We start from the raw sequence: 21,846 nt of genomic DNA on the forward strand, positions 1-21,846 counted from the left end.
ACAGACAAAAATAACATAAATGTGCTTCAGTCAAACATAAAAGACATGATGAAAAAGTGCTCTTAATCTTACAAACTAAAAGAATCAAACATTCTTTCACATAACGGGTTCAATAGTGGATTTAAAGCTCCCTGCATTCTTTAATTTGTCACTCACCTAAGTGGCAAAAGAATGACTGCAGATTTACAAAGCACTGACTCTTCTTATATACCCACCAGTATGGTAACCTACAAAGGATGAGATCTTTTGCAGAAAACCAAAGAAATGTGCTTTGGTAACCTTTCCTTTGGTTACAAAGAAGAACCATTTAGGTGTTCTTGTTACCAGTTAGAAGGCTGGATGAACAAACCTCTTTAAGATGCCTCTTATATCTCTGATGCTTTCAAAATATAACTGTGAAGTGATTTTTTAGCTATATATATTCATTATCTCCTGGTATTAAAAAAAAAAAAGCACAACTGAGCTGTGAGAAGCAGGAAATTGAACCATGGCTACTGATTTCTCCCCTCCTCTATAGAGAAGGAAGTGGTTTGACTTTACTTCCTCACACCTATAACCTGTCAGGCATATCGACTTTAATCTCCAAAGATAACTCAGTTTTAAATTCTAAGTGAGCACATGGCAGTGCAATAACTTGGTAAGCCAGTCATAAGCCAGTCTGCCATGAAGGAGGCGCCCTCACTGGTTCTGAAGCATCTGTAGGAATGCATTATGTGTGCAAAGTGCTGGAACAGAATATTTCAAAGAAATAGTCCCTGCCCTCAAGGAGCTTATTATATACACATAGAACAGCTTCTGAGACATGGACAACTCTTACAGTCTGAATTAAAAAGAAAATAATACAATTCTTAGAATTTCTTTTTAACCAAAAATCAGGTTGCTAATGTTGTATGATATGTTTTTAATGAAACTTTTTCTTTTCAGAAAGCAATTTTTTAGTTTCAGTTTTTAGTGCTTTAGAATTCTGAATAAAGTCAGGCAACTTGAACAAACATATGTGCCAATCCCCATTTCTATTATTTAGGTTATAGTGTATGCACAAAAAGGATATAAGGAAAAAAACTTCAAAAAATATAAACAGATAATAAGGTAAAACTTTCAGCTAGAAATCTCTAAAACTAAAATTGATCACAAAAGCAGACTTATTTGTATACTCTTAAAATTCTTAATAATTTCAATTTGAATTCTCACTACATATTTTAATCAACCTATAAAATGTCAATTATATAATAAGTTGTGCTTACCGTAAATTTTTTAAAAAAATCACTCGCTAACAGTGATGTTAAAACTCAAATAATCTAAACAAACTCCAAATACTCTGTTACCAGCCATACAGTTTTGTTGGGGAGGAAGTGAGGGAATTACCAATTCAGAGGACTGATCACAGTATCATAGATTTAAAGCTGGATGAGATGTTAGAGAACATCTAGTGCAATCTTATTTTAGAGATAAGGACCCTGAGGTCCAGAGAGGTTGAGTGACCTGCTCTCAAGGTCAGTGTACACAGCAACAGAGTTGAGATTCAAATCCAGATCCTCGGACAATGAGGAAGCAGGGCCAGCTCAGAGGAATTCTAAATGTTTCATATCCTCTACAATTTCTTCAATGTCACGCAATATTTTCATGCTTTTTTCCCCCAATTAAAACCTTGTTCTCATGAAAGCCTCTGATAAACTCATGCACATGAGATGTTAATAACTGACAAGGCTAATGAGTGTCTCTCCTATCAGGGATATTTGAATTTTAACATGTCATAAAACACTTTGGCTCAAACCACATGAATTAAGTTTTAATAGCAGATTTGAGGCTTCTTAATCTAACAGATCAACAAAGGTGTAATAAATTAGGGCAAAATTTGATTTTCCCAAACTGACATGACTTTTTTCTAGGCAATTTTCTAAGAGAGGATCTCTCTTACTAGGATAGATAGTAACATCCCAGATTGGAGGATAAGGTGTATTTGCTCTCAAATTTAAACTCTACCTAGTGATCTATAGGAAAAACGAAGAAATCTTCACATTTATCTACATGAAGACTCACTGGGCACCTTGAATAAGGCACCTAACATAGATAAACCTATCCACATGCTCATGCACATGTGCCTGCATGTGTACACACACACACACACACACACACACACACACACACACACACACACAATACATGAGTGAATTAATACTGGCAAAATACTTGAAATGAAAAATGGAATCGAAATGTAAGCACTATTCTTTGCTCTTTTTCTTGCTTCTGCTCTACCACAAATACATTTCTGTACATCTGAATGTGGATGGATATGGACTAGAACAGTTAGGTACCTGCAAAGCTCCATTTTTGCTGAAAGATGAAACACACTGCATCAGTCGACTTAGCTCTTCAGAAACAGCTTCCACTATCTTAGACAACACACGAGGCACTAATTCCTTAGAAACGGTGAACACCTTGTAGAATGTTTCAAACAAGAACACAATATTTAATATGCTAATTATTTGGTGTTTCACAAAAGAAAATTAGACAAAAAGAAAAAAATTAATAAAACCCCTGAACCTCAAGGGTCTATTGGGTACTTGTACTTTATTTATCTAAATTTTATTTTTATCTTCAGTTCCAAATTTTATCCCTCTCTATACCTCCTTCCCCACTCATTGAAAACGCAAGAAATATGATACCCACTATGCACATGAAATCATGCAAAACATATTTATTTATTAGGCATGTTTAAAAAAAAAGCAAGAAGAAAAAAAAAACTTTCTTCAATCTGCACTGTGAGACCATTAATTCTCTATCTGAAGGTGGATAGCCTTCTACGTCTTGAGTTCTTTGGAGTTGTAGTGGATCATTGTACTGATCAGAATTACTGTCCTTCACAATTGTTTACCTTAACAATATTGTTACTGTATAGACTGTTCTCTTGGTTCTGCTCACTTTTCACCAGTTCATATAAATCTTCCCAAGTTTTTCTGAAACCATCTCCTTCATCTCTTTTTTAAAATTAATTAATTTATTTTTAGTTTTCAACAATCACTTCCATAAGCTTTTGAGTTTTAAATTTTTTTCTCCCCCTCCCTCCCCAAGACAGCACACAATCTGATACAGGTTATACATATACATTCCTATTAAACATGTTTTCACATTAGTCATGTTGTAAAGAAGAATTAGAACCAATAGGAGGAACCACAAGAAAGAAGAAACAAAACAAAACAAGAAAAAAAAAGAGCAAATAGTATGCTTTGATCTGCATTTGAACTCCACAGTTCTTTCTCTGGATGTGTGTGGATAGCATTTTCCATTATGAAACTTTTGGAGATGTCTTAGATCCTTGCATTGCTGAGAAGGGCTAAGTCCATCAAAGTTAGTCATTGCACAACCTGGGTATTAACACTCTCCTGGTTCTGCTCACTTCACTCAGTATCAATCCATACATCCATTCAAGTTTTTCTGACATCCACCTGCTCATCATTTCTTATAGCACAATAGTATTCCATTACATTCATGTACCACAACTGTTCAGCCATTCCCCAATTGATAGGCATTCCCTCAATTTCCAATTTTTTGCCCCCACAGAAAGAGCTGCTATAAATATTTTTGTGCATGTGGGTCCTTTTCCCATTTTTATGATCTCTTTGGGATATAACCCTAGAAGCAGTATTGCTGAGTCAAAGGGTATGCTCATTTTTATAGACCTTTGGGCATAATTCCAAATTGCTCTCCAAAATGGTTGGATTAGTTCACAACTCCACCAAAAATGCATTAGTGTTTCAATTTTCCCATACCTTCTCCAACAGTTATCATTTTCCTGTTTTGTCATGTTAGCCAATCTGATAGTTGTGATGTGGTACCTCAGAGTTGCTTTGATTTGCATTTCTCTAATCAATAGTGATTTAGAGCATTTTTTCATATGACTATAGATGGTTTAATTTCTTCATCTGAAAATGACCATTTATCAATTGGGGAATGATTTGTATGCTTATAAATTTGGCTTAGTTCTTCATATATTTTAGAAATGAGACCCGTAACAGAGACATTCGTTGTAAAAATTCTTTCCCAGTTTTCTGCCTCCCTCCTAATCTTGGTTGCACTGGCTTTGTTGTGCAGAAACTTTTCAATGTAATGTAATCAAAATTATTCATTTTGCATTTCATAACGTTCTCTATCACTTGTCTGGTCATAAATTCTTCTGTTCTCCATAGATCTGATAGGTAAACTATTCCTTGCTTTCCCAGTTTCCTTATAGTGTCAGCCTTTATATCTAGAACATGAACCTATTTTGACTTTATTTTGGTATATGGGGTAGATTTTAGTTTATGCTGAGTTTCTCTTTTCCAGTTTTCCCAGCAGTTTTTGTCAAATAGAGAGTTCTTGTTCCAGAAGCTGGGGTCTTTGGGTTTATCAAACAGTAGATTACTATAGTCATTGACTACCGTGTCTTGCATACCTAACCTATTCCACTGATCCATCACTCTATGTCTTAGCCAGTACCAAGTAGTTTTGATGACTGCTGCTTTATAATACAATTTAAGATCTGGAACAGTTAGGCTACCTTCCCTAGCATTTCTTTTCATTAGTTCCCTTGAAATTCTGGACCTTTTGTTATTCCAAATGAATCTTGTTATTATTTTTTTTAGCTCTATAAAGTAACTTTTTGGTAGTTTGATTGGTATGGCAATGAATAAGTAAATCAGCTTAGGTAGAATCATCATTTTTATTATATTAGCTCCATCTACCCATGAGCAACTGATGTTTTTCCAATTATTTAGATCTGACTTTATTTGTGTGAAAAGTGTTTTGTAATTGTGTTTAATATTAATAGTTGGTTTGTTTCGGTAGGTAGATTCCTAAATATTTTATAATGTTTACAGTAACTTTAAATAGAATTTCTCTATCTCTTGCTGTTAGGTTTTGTTGATAATATATAGAAATGCTGATGATTTATGTGAGTTTATTTTATAACCTGCAACTTTGCTAAAGTTGTTTATTATTTCAAGTAGTTTTTTACTTGATTTTCTAAGTATATCATCATATCAACTGCAAAGAGTGATAGCTTTATTTCCGCTTTGCCTATTCTAATACCTTGAATTTCTTTTTCTTCTCATATTGCTAAAGCTAACATTTCTAGTACTGTATTGAACTAGAGTGATGATAATGGGCACCCCCGTTTCACCCCTAATCTTATTGGAAATGCTTCTAGCTCATTCCCATTACATATGATGCTTGCAGAAAGCTTTAGGTAGATGCTACTCATCATTTTAAGGAAGATTCCATTTATTCATATGCTCTCTAGTGTTTTTAATAGGAATGGGTGTTGTATTTTGTCAAAAGCTTTTCTGCATATATTGAGACGATTGTGTAGTTTCTGTTAGTTTAATTATGCTGCATTCCTGGTATAAATCCTACCTGGTCATAGTGTATTATTCCTGTGATAAGTTGCTGTAAACTATTTGCTAATATTTTATTTAAAATTTTTATATCTATATTCATCAGGGAAATTGATCTATAATTTTCTTTCTCTGTTTTGACTCTTCCCATATTTGTATCATAAAAAGAATTTGGTAAGACTCCTTCTTCGCCTATTTTCCCAAATAGTCTATATAGTATTGGAATTAATTGTTCTTTAAATGTTTGATAGAATTCACTTGTAAATCCACCTGGCCCTGGAGATTTTTTCCTAGGGAATTCATCGATGGCTTGTCAATTTCTTTTTCCAAGATAGGGTTATTTAAGTATTTTACTTCCTCTTCTGCTAATCTGGGCAATTTATATTTTTGTAAATGTTCATCCATTTTACTAAGATTGTCAAATTTATTGGCATATAGTTGGGCAAAATAATTCCTAATTATTGCTTAATTTCCTCTTCATTGGTGGTGAATTCACTCTTTTCACTTTTGATACTGGTAATTTGGTTTTATTCTTTCTTTTTTTAAATTTAACCAAAGGTTTTATCTATTTTATTGTTTTTTTTTTCCCCACAAAACCAGCTCTTAGTTTTATTTATTAGTTCAATAGTTGTCTTAATTTCAATTTTATTAATTTCTCCTTTGGATTTCAGTATTTCTAATTTGGTATTTAACTGGGGGTTCTTAATTTGTTCTTTTTATAGTTTTTTTTTTCAGTTACATGCCCAATTTATTGATCTCCTCTTTCTCTATTTCATTCGTGTACGCATTTAGAGATATAAAACTTCCCCTAAGAACTGTTTTTGCTGCATCCCATAAGTTTTGGCATGTAGTCTCACTGAATTTGAATAAAGTCATTGATTTTTTCTATGATTTGTTGTTTGATTCATTCATTTTTTAGGATTAGATTATTTAGTTTCCAATTAATTTTTAATCTATCTTTCCATGGCCTTTTATTACATAATTTTTATTGCATCATGATCTGAAAAGGATGCATTTAATATTTCTGCTTTTCTGCACTGGACTGTGAGGTTTTTATGCCGTAGTACATGGTCAATTTTTGTGTATGTGCCATGTACTGCCAAGAAAAAAGTATATTCCTTTCTATCCCCATTCAATTTTCTCCAGAGGTCTACCATATCTAACTTTTCTAGAATTCTATTCACCTCTTTAACTTCTTTTTTATTTATTTTGTGGTTAGATTTATCTAGTTCAGAGAGGGGGAGGTTGAGGTTCCGGTTCCCCACCAGTATAGTTTTGCTGTATATTTCTTCCTGTATCTCCCTGAACTTGTCCTCCAAGAATTTGGATGCTATACCACTTGGTGCATGTATGTTTAGTAATGATATTATTTCATTGTCTATGCTGCCTTTTAGCAGGATGTAGTTTCCTTCTTTACCTCTTCTAATAAGATTTATTTTTGCTTTTGCTTTGTCTAAGATCAGGATTGCTACCCCTGCTTTTTTTTTTTTTTACTTCAGTTGAACCATAATATATTCTACTCCAGCCTTTTACCTTTACCCTGTGTGTATCCCTCTGCTTCAAATGTGTTCCCTGTAAATAACATATTGTAGGATTATGGTTTTTAATCCATTCTGCTCTCCACTTCATTCATAGTAATAATTACTATCTGTGTCTTTCTCTCCATCCTATTCCTCCCCCCCATTTTATTCTTTTCTTTCTCATTCCTCTCTTTCCCTCCTCACTAGTGTTTTGCTTTTGACCACCACCTCTCTCAGTCTGCCCTCCCTTCTACTAGCACCCTCCCTTTTCTTCCTCTTTACCTTTACTACTTCTTCCCTTCCTTTTCTTTCCCCTTTTCCCTCCTACTGCCTATATGGCAAGTTAGATTTCTATACCTAACTGATTATGTTATTCCCTCCTGGGGCCAAATCTGAGAGAGTAAGGTTCAAACAATGCTTATCTCCTTCCCTTCTTTCCCTCTACCAGAATAGGTTTTTGTGCCTTTTCCTGTAATGTAATTTACCCTTGTCTGCCTCCTTCTTTCCTTTTCTCCCAGTACAATCCCTTAATTAGATCCACTTACTTAGATCCATTTAACCCATTTAATTAGATTGTTTTATCATTACATCAAAGTCAACTTTTATCCACCCCCTCTATGTATACCCCTTTTAAATGGTGTAATAACAATACAGTTCTTGAGTTACAAGTGTCATCTTTCCGTGTAGGGATATAAACAGTTTGCCCTTATTAATAACATGTTTTGGTTTTTTTGGTCCTGTTTACTTTTTTATGGCTCTCTTGAGTCTTGTATTTGAAGATTAAATTTTCTGTTGAGCTCTGGTCTTTCCATCAGGAAGGTTTGGAAGTCCCCTATTTCGTTAAATTTCCATCTCCTCCCCTCAAAGATTATGCTCATTTTCGCTGGGTAGTTGATCCTTGGTTGTAATCCAAATTCCTTTGCCTTACTGAACATTGTATTCCATGCCCTCCAATCTTTTAATGTAGAAGCTGCAAGGTCCTGTGTAATCCTGACTGTGGTTCCATGATATTTAAATTGTTTCTTTTTGGCTGCCTTAAGTATTTTCTCTTTGACCTGGTAATTTTGGAATTCGGCTACTATATTCCTTGGTGTTTTCAACTTGGGATCTCTTTCAAGAGGTGATCAGTGGATTCTTTCAACAACTATTTTGCCCTCTGTTCTAGGACCTCAGGGCAGTTTTCTTGATAATTTCCTGAAAGATGCTGTCCAGACTCTTTTTTTCATCATGGTTTTCAGGTACACCAATAATTTTTAAATTGTCTCTCCTGGATCTGTTTTCCAGGTCAATTGTTTTACCAATTAGGTATTTTACATGTTCATCTATTTTTTCATTCTTTTGTTTCTGTTTGACTGATTCTGGCTCTCTTAAAGAGTCATTAGCTTCCACTTGCCCAATTCTAATTTTTAATGAACTGTTTTCTTCTATTAGATTTTGTGCCTCCTTTTCTGTTTGGCCCATTTTACTTTTTAAGGATTTCTTCTCCTCAGTGAGTTTTTGTGCCTTCTTTTCCATTGGGCCAATTCTGCTTTTTAAGGATTTGTTTTCTTCAGTGTACTTTTTTCCACTTGGCCAACTGTATTTTTGAAGTGCCTGCTTTCTACAGTTAATTTTTGTCATTCTTTTTCCAAGCTATTGACTCTCTCTTGCATATCTCTCATTTCCTTCCCCAATTTTTTTTCTACCTCTCTTATTTGACTTTTAAAATCCTTCTTGAGCTTTTCCAAGGAGGCATTTTGGGCTTGAGACCAGTTCATATTCCCTTTTGAGGTTTCAGATGTGGGTATGTTGTCCTCTTTTGAATTTCTGTCGTCTATCTTCCTCATACCCATAATAAGAATCTATGGTCATTATACATTTCTTTTTGCTCATGGTGTTTGCTTATTTCCTGACTTTTTTAAAAAAAATTGAGCTTTCCTGCTGGAGAGCAGGGGGCACTGACCTAAGCTTTTTGTGCTGGGGGCCTAGGGCCTGGTCACTGGCTTTGTGTGTTGGAGGTTCTGGCAGCTTACCTGGTGTTGGGCTGGAATGAGCAACACTAGGGGTCTAGCGATAAAGGTGTGGAATCTTGCCGTGGAGGATACCTGTTCACCCAGGCCTTGTACTCCTTTCTTTGGCTCCTGCTCACCCAAGCCTTGCACTCCTTTCTTTGGCACCTGGTTACCTGGGCCTTGCACTGGGATGTTTTGCTGCTGCAGGATGTCTCTCAGCCTAGAGCTTTCCCTCTTGGAGTTGAGCTTCCCAGAGTTTTGCTGAGGCACCAGGGTTTCTGCTGGTTCCCTTGTCCGTACTGAGGCACTCAGGGGTCATGGGGTTGGTGCTTGCCCGCTCCACCACCCTGGGGTTCAGGATCTCCCCCGATATGCTGAGGTGGGGCTTTCTGCTAGCTTGTTGGGACGCCTGCTGTTTTGTACTGCTTTCCCTACCCCAGAGCAGAGGGGCCTTTTCCTTTAAACCCCTAAGCTTCCTGGGCTACAAGACTATTGCACCCCGTATTTCTGTGGGTTCAGCTGTTCCAGGATTTTTCCTGGGGTGATATTTTTTGGGCTTTCAGAGGTCGATAAGGGAGGGTGAGAGTGATTTACTTCTTACTCCACCATCTTGGCTTCCTGAAGTGGAACCTTTCATCTTTTCTTATAGCAAAATAGGATTCCATCACATTCATGTGCCATAAGTCATTCAGTCATTCTCCTTTTGATAGGCATCTCCCTTCAGTTTCCAGATCTTTGCCACCACAAAAAGAGCTGAGACCTTTTATCAGAACAACTTGAGGCAAATTTCCCCCCACCCCCCCAGTTTCCTGCTTTTCTTGGCAGAGATTCTAGAGAAGTTTGCCATTTCCTTCTCTAGTTCATTTTACACATGAGGAAATGGAGGCAAGAAGGGTTAAGTAACTTGCCTAAGATCACACAGTGAGTAGGTTTCTGAGGCCAAATTTGAACTCAGGTCTTCCTGACTCCAGGCCTAGTGCTTTATCCACTGTGCCACCTAGGCATTCTATTTCTTATCCAGTACTAAACTATTATTATTATTTTTTTAGATTATATATGTGCAGTTATGCAAAACACTTCCATAGTAGACATGCTGCGAAAAACTGACTCTATTTCCCTTAATACTATCCCACCCACCCCTATTTATTCTATTCTTTCTTTTGACCCTGTCCCTCCTCCGAAGTACTTGTTTCTGATTACCCCCTTTTCCAATCTGCCTCTTCTCTATCATCCCCCTACTCTCTTGTCCCCTTCCCCCCTCCATTTTCCTGTAGGGTAAGACAGATTTCCATACCCAATTGAGTGTGTATGTTATTCCCTCCTTAAGTCAAATTCTATGAGAATAAGATTCACTCATTCCCTCTCACCTTCCCCCATTTCCCCTCCACTGTAAGAGCCTTTTCTTTTCTGTTTTTTTTTTGTGAGATAATTTACCCCGTTCTACCTCTCCCTTTCTCCTTCTCTTAGAATAATTCTCTCTCACCTCTTAATTTTATTCTCCAAATATGACCCCTTCATTTTCAACTCACCCTGTGCCCTCTATCTATCTATCTATCTATCTATCTATCTATCTATATATAGTACATATAATTTTTTTCCCTCCAACTACCCTAATACTGACAAAGGTCTCATGAGTTACAAATATCATCTTTCCATGCAGGAATGTAAACAGTTCAACCATAATAAGTCTCTTATGATTTTCTCTTTCCTGTTTACTTCATCATGTTCCACTTGAGTCTTGTATTTGAAAATCAAATTTTCTATTCAGCTCTGGTCTTTTCATCAACAATGCTTGAAAGTCCTCTATTTCACTGAATGACCATTTTTGCCCCTGCAGGATTATACTCAGTTTTGCTGGGTAGGTGATTCTTGGTTGTAATCCTATCTCCTTTGCCCTCTGGAATATTATATTCCATGCCCTGCGGCCCCTTAATGTAGAAGCAGCTAAATCTTGTGTTATCCTAATTGTATTTCCACAATACTTGAATTGTTTCTTTCTGGCTGCTTGTAATATTTTCTCCTTGACCTGGGACCTCTGGAATTTGGCTACAATATTCCTAGGAGTTCTCCTTCAGTACCAGATTATTTTGATGATTACCACTTTGTTACATAGTTTGAGATGTACTGGGTACTTTTAAAAAAGAACCAAACTATGAACAAAATAAATAAAGATTTGAGCTTTAAATTCTATTCTCTGAAATAGAAAATTTTTAAGTTACTTTAAAAACATATGCTAAGTGAACATAAGTTAGAAACACAATTCATTTAGGATTTATAATCCTCTTACTTCCAAAAATGATTTGAGTGGGTTTATAAAGTTAAAAACATTAAAAAAAAATCCTATGCAATTAAAAATAATTAAAAGGGGCAGGAAGATAGATGTTAGCAGGCACACTGGACTTGCAGCTGTATAATGAATTTAGCTTTTAGCTTTTTGGTAGCTAAGGTGGAGAGGGAAACAAATGGTGTTGTACATGTCTTATTCTTTGATAAAAAGAGAACATTTAAGTTTGGCAGTAGGAACTAACTTTTTCCAGGCACTGAATGAATGCAAGGAGTTTATTATGTGGATTTTCATATAGAGTTTACTGGTTTAGCATGATTTTTCAAAATACAAAAGAGAAATTCTTTTTCAAATCCTTTAGAAATCCTTACAGAAATCTTGAGGGCAAACTTTAAGCCATAACTTTGTGAAGACATTTCTTCAGGAAACTAAGTGAAGACCTTGATCTTTGGTGAGCTACCAATAAAAGGAGAGATGTTATAGAAACTAGTTAACATTCCCCAATGTTATCTTTCTCAAATATCAGGTGTTTCAAGGAAACCTTTGGCAAGTACTGGATTACAGTCAATTCAGTTTTCTGAGGGCAACCCAAGGTATTGATATAAAGTGATAGACTGACAGACTTCAATCACACCCTCTTTCTGGCTTTTATCTCTGGCTTTGTAAGGAGTTAATACATCCTCTGTCTTCAGCAAAACCATAAATGAAAATACTATTATTCAATGCTACTTATTTGTAAATTTCCATAACAAATTTTTTGAGTTTAGTTTTAGGAAAATGTTTGACATTACACATGAACTTGCGTGTTTTCTTCAGTCAAAAAATGAAAACTAGGTAACAGAAAATATTTTGCTTTTTTAAATTGGGCTTCCAGAAAACTTAGAACAAAATTCAGTGTTCAACTGTAATAATCAGTTCAGGAAAGTAACAAGCTACTCTTTTATTTCCCCTAAAATCTCAGAATTTTACAATTCTAGAGTTGGAAGAGACTATAATGTTTATTTATTAGAAAACTCTCATTTCCTAGGCCTAAGACAAGTTAGATGATCACAATTAAATCTTATCCTTAATTATTCTGTTTTGCATTATGTTAAATTAAGTGACTTACAAGTCATTTAAAATTTTTTTGAAAGTAACTGGGGGTATAAATCCAAATATATACTCTTTGGGGAATTTATGGGAGGATTTCATCTAGGATGAGAAGACAAGGTTGTGTTGTGATCTGTACCAATGGAATGAGTACGCAGATTAATGAGTTCATAGAGTTACTTAAATTATTAAGTATTTGGAGTGTTCATACTATGGAAGGCACTTATATTACTGCAGAGAATGCTTACAACACATAACTTCTTTTCCCTTCCTCATTCATCTAGTGATGTTGCCTATAAAAGCTTGTGGTATCAGTATCTTCTAAGATGATGTGTTGGCAAAACTGTGGGTCTAGATTTTGAAATCATTGAATGAAAACAGGTAGTAGTAGGTGGTGGCGGTGGCTGTGGTCTCTGCATTGACAAGTTATACTACAAGACTATTTCTGTTTCTCTTTTGAGGCTCCTAAGAAGAGAATGTATCCTCCTGACATAGATGTTAACTCATAATTTCTGAAGGTAATGCTTTAAGTGGAGGGCATTTTTAAAGAATGAATTAAAAGCAACAATTACTGTTTATGATTTTGGGTCACCTGGGCCTGCTATTGACAGAAGATATTAAGAATTTGTCCTCAGATTTCAGTCTGTTTTCTTGAACCAACAAAATGTTACTTGCCTTTATGTCTAAAATGCCACTACCCTTTAGGGATTCCAACTGTTAGAGATGGGTATGTGACCACATAAGTAACTCTTATTTGCATACTGGCTAAAAAGAGGTTAGTGAATTTTCCAAAGTAAGTTATGTGGGTTTTTTATACTTAATTTTTTTAAAAAGGAAAACTTTTTTCAATCCCTTACTTCCTTTACCTTCTTCAAGTACAAATAATTTCATCATTTAGAAGAGGAAATTTTATACCAAGGCCTCAGAAAGCAAGATTGACTACTTAAAAGATAGAACAAATGGAAATGGAATTGTAATTTAAGAAAAAAATCTGTACTCTAAAAGCAAGTCCAAAATTAAATGTAACATACATAATATGCATATGTGACATATCTATATTACACGTATATACCCACACATCTGTATTTGAAGGGGGTGAGAAGAATGGGGTAAAAGATTTAAATGTCCATACTAATTATAAACAAACACCTAAAGACACTTACCTCTGCATGCACAGCTATTATATTAACCAATGCTTCTTTTAAGTAATTTCTGACACCTAAAACCAAAATAGAGAAGGAAAGAAGGCATTCATAGAAATCCAAGTTGCATGCTTTTTTCTATTTATTACAGTACTAATGCACCAAAAAAAACTATGTTTTTTGTTACTTTAAAGTTACTTAGGGAGAAAGAGAAAGTCATACTACCGCAATGTATTTCCTTTTTAGAACCAAATGGTGAAAGGAACATTTCCTTATAGATAAAGGTTAAATAAGCCAGGAGTTCCCATCACAATGTTTTTAACTTTCTGTGTGCCTAAGACTTCTGTGTAACTCTTCCAGTTGGTTTGCTTCAAAACTGACATTACAAACGTCCCTTTCATGCTGTTTGTATATATGCATTTCTCTACTATATAAAATATATCCTCTAACAATGCTATAGCTATGTTGCTAACTAAAAGGCCAATTATAAAATAATGCAGCTATTCAATTCCACTTGATTTAATCCTATAAACACTTATTAAATAGGTACATACTATGATCCTTCATGCTTATTATTCTACCAGAGGGAAAGAACATGCACACAAATAAGTAAATGCAAAATATATAGAAGGTAAACATGAAGTAATTTAGGGCGGGGGAAAAAAGTGACATCTGGGGGTGTGTGGGGTTGATGTTCAGGAAAGGCCTCTTATAGGCAGTGATTATTGAAGAAACTAGAGATTCTACGAGGTGGAGGTGAGAGAGTGTTCCAGTCATGTAGGCAGAAGAGATCTGGGGAGGGGCATAGCCATGCAAAAGAACAGAGGCTGGAAATGAAAAACTGCAAATACTGAACAGGTGAACAAGTTTGAGTGGTATTCAGAATGAATAAAGGGGAATAATGTGAAATCAATCTGGAAAGATAGGTTGGAGTCAGATTATAAAAAGCTTTAAATTCCAAATGGAGTTTGCATTATATCATGGAGGTTATAGGGAGTCCCTGAAGCTTCTTGAGGAGGGGAATGACATGGTCAGACCTATAGGATTACTTTATGTGTCAACTTATCTTAATGTTTTTGAGTATTGAATTTTGTCTTTGCCAAAATCAAGTTTTTATAAATGGTAATTTCAAGAATTTTGATATTATGACACCAGCTTTAAGAAAAACTACTGTACATGATTATAAGACAACTGATATTTTTATAGAAGTCTACAGAGAGAAGGCGTAAACAATTTCTCCCTGCCCCCTAAGAGATGCAAAATTGTTATATAAGTATGTTTAAAATATATATATATCAGAACATTTATAATACTGAATTGATATTTACTATTTCTCTTATGTTAAAGAGAAAAACTGTCCTAGCAATGTGCTGATACTCCAGATATGTAGCATATCACAGCTTTCATAATAAATAAGGTTCAGCATACCTTCAGGGCTCACAAGGGTAGTAACCCAAATAAACCCATCAGGGAAAACTTCTAAAGGACCAGTTCATTTAAATTTCAAGGTAACACCAAAACAAATACAGTTATTTGTTATTCCTTCTACATCGTGACTTTCCCCATTGTGGTTTTGCTATATTGTGAGTTGGCATAAGAAATTAAATGGGAATTTTTTGGGAGTTTCGCGGAAGCTGCAGATGACATGTGAAGGCCAGCAGGTGATAGAGAAAAAATTTAGAAATGCATAAAACATATGTATAGTATTGTATAATATCAACCCGCATTTTACAATAAAGTACTATAAACATCCTATAAAAGAAAACAAAATTCAGACTTCTTCTCTGGTACGAAGGGAGAGTCAAAAAATTTTACGTGGATTTTCCAGATCACAGGGCACTACCCTCTATCCTCCATGATATAGAAGGATTAATTGTACCTCCATCTGAATCATAAGACTAATTCAGAATAATTTCCACTATTAATAGTATAAATAAAGCTAGCAATATACCCTAAGTTACAGAGATCTAAGTTTTAGGAGATCAGTATTGTTTCAAGGAGACTCCCCATAATGTCCATAATCTTTGACCCAAGATAGAAACCAGGCATAGGGGAAAGAGTGAATGCTAGGTTTGGAGTCAGATGACCTGGTTTCAAATTCCAGTTCTGACAGCTTCACCAAGCTTCAGATTCTACATCTGTCAAATGAGAATTACAATATTTGTACTATCTCAAATGTATAAATATATATACATATCTGTAATACTTGTGTATATATACATATACACACATATGTGAACCATCATCATTATTATTATTATCATCTCAGGATTATTGTAACGAAAAAGACTGGGTAAACTTTAAAAAGGTGCAGAAATGTGAGCTACTATATTCATGGTCATCATGAGCATGATCAGGGGCTGTTAATGTGCTGCTGAAGATACTATAAAAATGCTGAGTTGGCATCTCTTAAAGTTGAACATATCAACAACCTTAGATTCTTCTAAGAAACATTTTAAACTAGAATACTGATTTTCTTCTGAGGTGCTGTTTCACATATTGTAGCAGGTTCTTCTTCTGTCTCTTTATCTCTCTAACTCTCTACATTTCTTATCCTGTGTTATTCCTATCTACATCTTTCAATAAATTTTCCACTGAAGATTCACCTAAAGCCTGAGACCTTATTCCCTCATTAAACATCATAATATTTTACAAGCTAGGATGTCCAGGAATTATTCTTTTCACTTTATTTAAAGTACAATGGAGACAAAGAGGATAGCATAGCAAGTAGGACCCAGAATTTCACTGTTTCTTCCCAGCAGACAATTCTGAAAAATAAAATAATGACCTTATCTGAGGTTGATGAAAAAAAGGAGGTCCCATAAGCGAAATCAAAATGATGGAAAATTACTAGAGGTGCTTTCATTTCACAAATTATTGATATGTGTCCCTAGACAGTCCAATAGTAATCTTCATGATACAAACATTAGTTTAATTCTCTAAAAATGAAATCCTAATTATAATTAAACTAAATTCAGCATAAAGAATTTAACAATATCTTCCCCAGTTGAAAAGTCTCATTGTAATATTTATATATAATTTAAAGGCATAGGGATTTTTGGGCACTCCACTGTCAATCCTAGTATACACAGTAAAAGTAATACATGAACATTTACCTGGTTCTATTAAAACACAATATTAGGTATGATGACATTAGAGGAGGCAGTTCCAGAGGAACAGTGTTGTAAATGAGTAATGGAGTTTGGCTAGTATGATCAATGATGCTATTACAAAACAACTTTATTCAGTGTTCAGATAGCAACTGTTTACATTTATGTAGCACTTTTAAGGCTTAAAAGTTCTTTCTTCAAAATAACCAGGTTAAGTAGGTAGTACAGATATGAAAACTGAGGCAAAGGAAGGTTAAGTAACCTGTCCATAGCCATAAAGCTAGTTAAGTAGCAGATTATCAATGAAAGTGATAACTAGAGAAATGCAGTAACAGGCTTGCTTTAAATACTGTGCAAGAATGATAGATGCATTAAAGGGTTCCCTAAGGGGCTGACTAAAAAACTTAAAATTAAAACTAAAATTAGTCAACATAATGTCACATGCTTTCAAATTGTGTTAAGTATTTTTTACTGATAGCAACACTACAAACTAAACTCCCACTCTGACCCTGAAATGAAAAACATTTACTGGCAGGAACCCATCATCAGGCACTGGTTAAAAAAAAGACTGCAAGACAAAATAAATTTATATTACTCAATGAATTACATTCCAGAGACAAATCTGTGAGTAGAAAGAACAGAAGGATAGGATACTTTCAACCAGAACAACGATAGTTCAGCTGATAGAAACTTGAAAAAAAAATAGTGAGCTTCCTAATTTTAGAAAAATCACAAATTTTGCATGGATTTTATATATTACATATGTATGTATGTACACACATATATGAATAATTAGCTTTAATCTCAGACAAGCAATAATTCTATTTTATTACTCAAAGTTTTTTGCAAATGCAAAGATAAAGTGGGGATTAATGCTACTCATTTTATTCTCAAAACAACTTAAAGTACTGTACCTTGGAGGTACATATATGCACATTCATTGGGAAAAGAGAAAGGAAATAACTTGTGGTCCTCAGGATAGAGCCCCTTGTCAAATCACAAAACACGTCAGGGAGAGTTTGATGAAAATTTTAAAGCATTAATTTGACTTTGGAAAAGAAAGGATGGTTCAGTGAAATACTGTCATTTTCTATAAATAATATATTTTTTATGGTTTGCAAATAAAAACTAAAAATCCAGTAGTTTACCTGTCCAAGGAGATACATGGAAAGTAAACAGAGAATTCAGTATTCTCTCTTATTCTCTCAGTAGAAAGTGTCACTTGCCCTAAGCTAATGAATTGGTCAAAAATCACTTCCCTTCCCTCCCTCAGTACCTGTGGTTATATTTCATACAAAATAGTTGGATATAGGCTCATAAAATACAACAGTCTTCACAGTCACACAATCTTAAAGGACTTAGTTTTAGGAGAAAGTTTGTTTCAATTTGTTGAAAATCATATAGTAAATGGGCTGATTGTCTAAAGCATTTCTACATGTGCAAGTTGGTAAAGATCAAAATAAAGAGTCTGCAGTATAATCTAATTGCTTGGTTAAAAGTATTCAAATTAAGTATGCCAGAGAGTTGTTAGTAATAATGCACAGGCTTTAATACCGTAACTAAATTTTTACTAATAATTCAAATCTTTAAAAAAAATACTAGTTTTGTCTATTTTGTGAGCCTTTTTGAAATGAGAAATATGATGAAGGAGAGAGAAGTCTGAGCAGAAGTGGAAAGGTTATGACCAAGGGTTTAGGTAATAGGGACCACAGGCCCGTAGGAGCTAAGAAAAGCCTGCAATAGTCAAGATCCTTATCCTAGCTCAAGAACTTAATTTCCCCTATCATATTACAAATAGCTATCTTGAAGGATGCAAAGGGAGTTAGCACAATGTGGTAGAGATTATCAGCAGAAGACATGAGATTTGGTTTCAGCTGTCACTAATAAGCCACTGACTATAGCATGTCAGTTCAGTTCTCTGGGTTTTCCTTTCAAATTAAGAGAGGAGGGGATTTACCAACAAAGGTCAGTTCTAGCTCAGAAATCCTATGTGATAATTACCTAATACTGTGGTCTCTAGCTCTTCTCTATCTCTGTCCTTTCTGCTATCAAAGTATGTAAAATGGGCAATGAAACAACATATCCATATATGTGTTGCTGATTGAGGTGGTCAGGAAACGCTGGGAGACAAGAAGGATAATGATGATACCTTTGAAAGAAAACAGGTAAATTTGGAAGAGGAAGGGTTAAAGACAGGGGCTCTTAACTTAGAGTCCATCAACTTTTTTTTTCTAAATAATTAGATAACAGTATCTCAATATAATTGGATTCCTTCAGAGTCCTTTGTGTTTTATGCATTTACAAACATTATACTGAAAAGGGGTCCTTTGGCATTCTAGAACTTACTGGAATGCCAAAGGGGTCTATGACACACACAAAGGTTAAGATTAAGAAGCTCTGATTTAGGAGGAAAGAAAATAAGTTCAGTTTTGGACATGTTAAGTTTAAGATATCTCTGGGATACTCAGCTGGAAGGAAGAAATGGAGGAAATGAGCATTTATTAAGCACCAACTATGTGTCAGGCACTGTGCTAAACACCTTACAAATAATAATATATCTGATATATCTTCACAACAACCCTGGGTTATAGGTGCTATTATTACTTCCATTTTACAAATCAGGAAACTAAGGCAGACAGAGGTTAAGTGGCTTGCCCAGGGTCACACAGTTAGTAAGCGTTTGAGGGTTAAAGTTAGAGTCAGATCTTTCTGACTCCATACCCAGCTCTCTCTCTATTCACTGCATCACTTAGCTGCCTCCAGTTTGAAATGTCCAACAGGCAACTGGTAATGAGGGACTGAAGCTCAGGGGAGAGGATGAGGCAGGATGTCTAGATTTGTGAGTAATTTGAGTATAAACAGTTAAACCCATGAAAGTTGATGAAATTACCAAGGGAGAGACTATAACAATAGAAGAGTGAAGGGCGTATGACGGAACCTTGGGGAAATCCTACCTTTGGGGGGAGGGAAGGGTGATATGATGAGCCAACAAAGTAGACTGGAAAAAAAAGACAGGTAGGAGGAGAACCAGGAGAGAGTAGGAATATAAAAATTCATAACATTCAGATGGGGAGGATGGTCAATAATGTAAAATGAAGCAAATAAATCTACAAGGATTAGGACTGGGAAAAGACCATTAGATTTGGCACTTAAGATGTCACTGGTAACTGACCAAAGCAGTCACTTCGACATGATAAAGTTGGAAACTAGACTGCAAAGTGTTGAGAAGTGAGGAAGAGGAGAGGAAGTAGAAGCAATGAGTATATACAGATTTTTCAAGGAGTTTGGAGGAAAAAAAAGGGTGGAGATATAGAATGATGGCTTGAGGAGACGGATGGCAGGGTCTGGTCCAAAAGTGGGGAACTTGTGGCTTCGAGGCCACATGTGGCCTTCTAGGTTCTTGGGTGCAACCTTTTGACTGAGTCAAAATTTTACAGAACAAATACTTTTATTAAAGGGATCTAGTCATGATCTAGTCATTCAACTTTTATTATTTTTTTTAAAGGATGGGGATCATCTGGACATGTTTGAAGAGAAGGAAGGAAACAGCTGATTGGGAGAATCCTGACAATCAATTGGGACAATCCTGACAATCCAAGGGAAAGGGGATTATTGAAGATGCAGACGCTAGAGAAGGTAGAAGGGAATGGGTGCACATGTAAAGTGGTTGGCCTTGGCTAGAAGAAAGGCCATCTCTTTGTCAGAGACTTTTGGAAGAAAGAGAGTAGGAAATGACGTTAAGGTGTTCTGAGATGAAGAGAATGGGAGAAAAGGGAACTCACCATCAAATGGTCTGAATTTCTCAGTAAGGTAGGAAGCAAGCCCTGCAACAGAAATGATGGAAGGGAAGGATGTTGGAGGCTTGAGGAGGGATAAGAATATACTGAAGGTCTGGCAGCTAGGTGGTGTAGTGGATGGAACACTAGGCTTGAAGTCAAGAAGTTGTTGTTCAGTTGTTTCAGTCATGTCTGACTCTTCATGACCCCAATTGGGGTTTTCTTGGCAAAGATACTCAAGCAATTTGCCATTTCCTTCTCCAGCTCATTTTACAGATAAGGAACTGTGGCAAACAGGGTTAAGTCACTTGCCCAGGGTCACACAGCTAGTAAGTATCCGAAAGGGGCAAGAGTAGGCCAAGGAGTAGAGAGCAGTATTGAATTGAAGTGGCTAACTACGAGGTTGAAGATGGAGAAAAAAGAAAGTGAAGTCAGGGCAGGGGTAAGGCCTGGAAAAGTACTGAGGGATAGTCTTGATAAGGAACAAACTAAGGAACAAACAAAAGCATTTTCCCCGTAGTAATTCTATCATGGTCTTTTTTTTTCTGTTTGGTATAATGTTTGGAATTTGTTACAAAAAATACACATTCTTTCAAAGAGCAATCTGAAAAAGTTTCAAGTTTATAGGGACAACTTCACTTACTAAATGAAGGGCTACTGTATTTAAATTTCAACTAGTAAACTAGTCCAGGGGTTCTTAATCTTCTTTGTGCCACGGAGCCCTTTTTGGCAGTCTTCTACTCCTCAGAATAATGCTTTTTAAATTCATGAAATTAATTATTTTAGGATTACAAAGGATACCAATTTTGCTGAAATACAGTTATTAAATTTTTTTTTTCAAGTTCAAGGACCCCAGCTAAGAACTCCTGACCTTATAGAATAGAACTAATTGGTACAGATTACTGTTGGGAAGTTGATTCTTCCATTTTGATGGGGAAAGACAATTATACAGCATTTACTATTTGCTAGGTGCTGTGCTAAACAATATACAAATATTTTATTTGATCAAAGCGAATAATAGACAAGCTAGAACTCATAACCAGGCCTTTTAATGCTGAATTAGGTATTTTCTCTACTCTACCATGTAATTTATGCTATAGATGATGATGATAATAATAACTTATTTATGTAACACTTCAAAATTCTGCCAAGTTCTTTATATACATTTTCTCATTTGAGTCTTACAACAATCCTATAAAATAGACAGTAGAGGACTTTTCTATTTTACAGATGAGAAAACTGAAGTTCTGAGAAACCAAGTGGATTGTGTATGGTTACACAGCTAGTTAACTACCAGAAGTCAGAATTAAACCTAGATATTTTTTAGCTTTAAATTCAGCACTCTATCAATGATGCTGCTAATAAGGGCAAAGTATATTTGCTCTGACTTGGAGTAATTAGGGAAGGTTAAGAAAAATAATCAACTTTTCTGAACGAGAGATAAGGACTAGTGTTATAATGTAGCAAGAAATCCTACGTTTAGAGTTTCTCTCCAGGTTTTAAGAAAAACTCAATAACTTAAATGAATGTGAGAAAAAGTTTCTAAACATTTGTAGGCATGT

At 35.3% G+C, this 21,846-nt stretch overlaps 1 protein-coding gene across 3 annotated transcripts in view; it reads right to left on the minus strand.

Moving 5' to 3' along the window:
• Window positions 1-21,846, minus strand: part of EXOC2 (exocyst complex component 2) — a 231,880-nt gene that overhangs the window by 14,065 nt on the left and 195,969 nt on the right. For all 3 annotated transcript variants that reach the window (XM_027841894.1, XM_027841975.1, XM_027842046.1), the window contains 2 exons: window positions 13,420-13,475; window positions 2,316-2,438 (listed from right to left, as the gene is read on the minus strand). In XM_027841894.1, coding sequence (XP_027697695.1) covers window positions 2,316-2,438; window positions 13,420-13,475 — 179 coding nt within the window. The remainder of the gene's footprint in view (window positions 1-2,315; window positions 2,439-13,419; window positions 13,476-21,846) is intronic.

This window comes from Vombatus ursinus, unplaced genomic scaffold, assembly GCF_900497805.2.
Source record: "Vombatus ursinus unplaced genomic scaffold, bare-nosed wombat genome assembly UNPS02000577.1, whole genome shotgun sequence".
NCBI lineage: Eukaryota > Metazoa > Chordata > Mammalia > Diprotodontia > Vombatidae > Vombatus > Vombatus ursinus.